The 3,711-nt window shown below is 32.6% G+C and overlaps 1 protein-coding gene across 1 annotated transcript; it reads right to left on the reverse strand.

The window, feature by feature from the left end:
* Positions 1-554: 554 nt before the first annotated feature.
* Positions 555-2,316, reverse strand: LOC110631772 (isoeugenol synthase 1-like). The gene is made up of 5 exons (XM_058148415.1): positions 2,125-2,316; positions 1,864-1,998; positions 1,477-1,705; positions 873-1,076; positions 555-754 (listed from the first exon to the last, which is right to left on the reverse strand). The coding sequence occupies exons 1-5, from the start codon at positions 2,314-2,316 to the stop codon at positions 555-557; spliced, it is 960 nt and encodes a 319-aa protein (XP_058004398.1).
* Between the last annotated feature and the right edge of the window lie 1,395 nt (positions 2,317-3,711).

The following is a 3,711-nucleotide window of genomic DNA, read 5'->3' on the forward strand; positions in this document are numbered from 1 at the left end:
TTGCTGCATCGAAATTGCATTTTAAAACACCACAATTTGGAGGCTTCCATTTAACAATATAAGAAACAGGTGAAACACTAAAGGATCAAGCGGACAATGACCCAATTTCCAATCATGCAAGTCACAATCTAATTCAACATCCATGTAATGGCACAAAAAAAGACAAAAAAAAAAAAAAAAAAAAAAAAAACACACACACTTTTTTGGCTTTGTATTATTGTTGCGATGATCAATAACTTAAAAGTAAGATTTTAAGCCTCATGCAAATGCTGCTCGTTTGGGCTTAGGGGGATTAATCAAGCATAGATCGAGGAGGCTATCAACTGGAGTGTATTTGTGGTCAGGATATAAGAAACAGGTGAAACACTAAAGGATCAAGCGGACAATGACCCAATTTCCAATCTTGCAAGTCACAATCTAATTCAACATCCATGTAATGGCGCTAAAAAGACAAAAAAAAAAAAAAAAAAAAAAAACACACACACACACACACACATTTTTCGCTTTGTATTATTGTTGCGATGATCAATAACTTAGAAGTAAGATTTTAAGCCTCATGCAAATGCTGCTCGTTTGGGCTTAGGGGGATTAATCAAGCATAGATCGAGGAGGCTATCAACTGGTGTGCATTTGTGGTCAGGATATAACTTGGAGGCCTCCAGATCGTCTTCTGTGAGTTCAAAGCTCATCTGATCACCTTTGATGAATATGTTGTGCAAGATTGATACTGGGATGTTTTCTGGGAAAGTTAGGGCTGCAAGATGAAACAGTTAATGATCATTCAGTTACTATATTCAGGCTAAAAAACAGTTCAAAATTTTCAGTTTCTCTATATCCATCAGAAACAAAGTTTCTTGATTAATAGATCTTACTCTCAGAAAGCTTGACAATTTCTTCCTCAGGAACATGAATCTTTTTGAAAGTTCGTCCAGTCTTTTTCTCCCAAGAAGATATTAAATCTAACGGAGACACAATATTTCCTGGAGGCCGGTAGATTATAACACGGTTGGCCACTCTTGGATCTGTTGCTGCTCTCACTGTATAAGCTGCAACATCTTCCTCATAATTCAACTCAGCTTCATGCCAAGGGAAAAACCAAGATGTTTTAGCGTACACATAGATTAATATGCCAAATATGTTTTAATTTTCATAGGCTAAATCTTCAAATTCTTGTAGTTGTTCTTATAGTTGTTCCTCGTATAAAGGTGTTTCATTGTTATCAGTCTCTAGGGTTTTTAGCTCAGGGGTTTGAACCAATCAGTGAAACCTTAGATAGTTATTATTATTATTATTATTATTTATTTTTTGGTACAAATGGCTCTGACAGGGACTCATATTCGAGATGCTGTAGATGACTCTAATACCACTGAGGTATTGATATCTTATATAGTTATTATGAGTTTTCTTTTCTTATCCGAAACCTTGGAAAGAGAAGAAAAAATAAAAATGGTAAAAGACAGGCAGGTTGCAACTCACCCTTAGCGTCACCTCTGCCATAAACAACAAGCTGGTCGGGCTTTTCATGTGGATGTAGGAGGTAATCGATAAAATATGCAGCAAATGAGTTTGCAGATACATAAGTGTATGGCACTCCTGCCGCTTCTGTTGCCCTTCTGATTCTCCGTTTATTGGCGAGGAGAGCTTCAAATGGTGGCAGCCCACTCACTCTGTCCACTTCGTTACCAAATTCTGAAGGAACAAACCTCTGAACATATTTTGTACACTTATTTAATTAATCATCATTTAATCAATATATGCAGATAGTTTGGTTCAAAAGAACTGGACTAAGACTATAAGATTACGTATTTGAATTTTATATGGTTGGAACCCAATCCAACAAAAAATAATAATAAAAAAAAAAACCTTTATATTGCCTGCTTCTTTCATGGCAGACATAATTTTGAGCTGGTCAAGATGTTGAGGAACAGCAAGAGCTGAAATCACCACATCTACTTGTTTAAGTACTGAAACAAGCTTCTCATGCTCTTCCAATTCTCCCTGTGATTAATTTATTTTTTTGCATAAATTAGATTAAACATCTCAAAATCACATAAATGAAAGGTAAATAATTATAATATATATATATATATATATATATATATATATATATATATATATATATACTTGAAATACAGTGACTCCCAGGGACTGGAATTGCTTGTGAATTTGTAGCTTTGAAGAAAGAGTATGATTTGGTTTGAGTGGGCGAACATAAGCATAGGTAGGATGACACATGGACAAGCTTGCCCTCACCATGTATTCTCCTAGATACCCAGTTGCTCCAAATATCAGAATCTTGCTTTTCCCTGAATCCATTGCCTTTCTTCCTTGTACTTAATTAAGCCATGTGCATATGCATGCAGAACTTCTATTTTGACCTTTTATACATGTAGAACCAGAACAGCCTTGGAGGGGAATTTATAATATATTTCTGCAACACTAAAAAATATTGCTCCTCATAAATATAAAATTACAATTGGCATTCAATTAAGGAGAAGTGAGTTTCATGTGTTATGTTGATTTCATGTATTGAGAGAGAGAGAGAGCATGTGCTTAATAATCTCTCCCTTAAAAGCGTTTTTTTTTTCTTTTCTTTTTTTGTTTACAATAAACACCATATATATGATTCTTTTGAATGTACTCTTATTCAGCTATGTGTACCTAGCTGCTTTATTTATTTCTTGAACATGTTTATATATATATATATATATATATATATATATAAACACAACTTGAAGATATATATGTGTGAACTCTCTTTCAATCTCTTTTATTCTTTGTATAGTCAAAGCTGGATTTCATGTATTTAAAATGCAGCAATAAGCATACCAGATAATCATCTGGTATATAATGTATACAGGAAAACACTTTATTAAGAATTTAAGATATAAACTCACACGTTAAATAAGTAAATTTACATGTTTATATCTTAAATTCTTAATAAAGTGTTTTCCTGTATACATTATATACCAGATGATTATCTGGTATGCTTATTGCTGCATTTTAAATACATGAAATCCAGCTTTGACTATACAAAGAATAAAAGAGATTGAAAGAGAGTTCACACATATATATCTTCAAGTTGTGTTTATATATATATATATATATATATATACTTTAGACCCGCAATGAGTTTGGGTTAATAATATTGAAGAGGAACTTTGAACCCATCATAAAAAATTAGAAAAAAATGTACCCGCACTTATTTTATTCGTAGACTCAAAATACATGTATATGAGTCTTGCCCATTTTACATGGGATTTCATAATATTTATTGTATTTTTCAATTTATGATAGGCTAAATCTATGTAAGAATTTCTCAAAATAAACTTCTCTAGAAGCAAAGCGGCTGTAGTTCTATCCAATTTGGACGGCTGGATTCCCTCATTTGTTTTTTCTGAAAAAAAAAAAAAAGAAAAAAACCTAGTTTGCTTTACTTGGGCAGATCTGGCCTTTCTTCAGTACATATATGAGGATTTGACTCTGTATTCTCTTCGGATCTAATTGCAAATGGCAAGCCAAGGCTGTGGGTTTTGTATTCTTTATTATATATATGCCTTGATAAATTTTTAAATAGGATGAATAGAATAGATAGATAAAAGGATGACATAATAGATTTGCATAGATACCCTTTATCAACAAATATAAAATTTTAATGAGATTTAATTTAGTAATATTAAAATAATTTTTAAAATTCTCTCTCACGGTAAC

The sequence above is a fragment of the Hevea brasiliensis genome, chromosome 6 (genome assembly GCF_030052815.1).
Source record: "Hevea brasiliensis isolate MT/VB/25A 57/8 chromosome 6, ASM3005281v1, whole genome shotgun sequence".
NCBI classification, from domain to species: Eukaryota; Viridiplantae; Streptophyta; class Magnoliopsida; order Malpighiales; family Euphorbiaceae; genus Hevea; species Hevea brasiliensis.

Coding starts and splice junctions, on each gene's coding strand:
- LOC110631772 (XM_058148415.1), bottom strand. CDS start 2,316: ATGGATTCAGGGAAAAGCAAGATTCTGATATTTGGAGCAACTGGGTAT. Junction 1,999..2,124: donor TGGGAGTCACTGTATTTCAA/GTATATATATAT, acceptor AATTAATCACAG/GGAGAATTGGAAGAGCATGA. Junction 755..872: donor AATTGTCAAGCTTTCTGAGA/GTAAGATCTATT, acceptor TTCATCTTGCAG/CCCTAACTTTCCCAGAAAAC.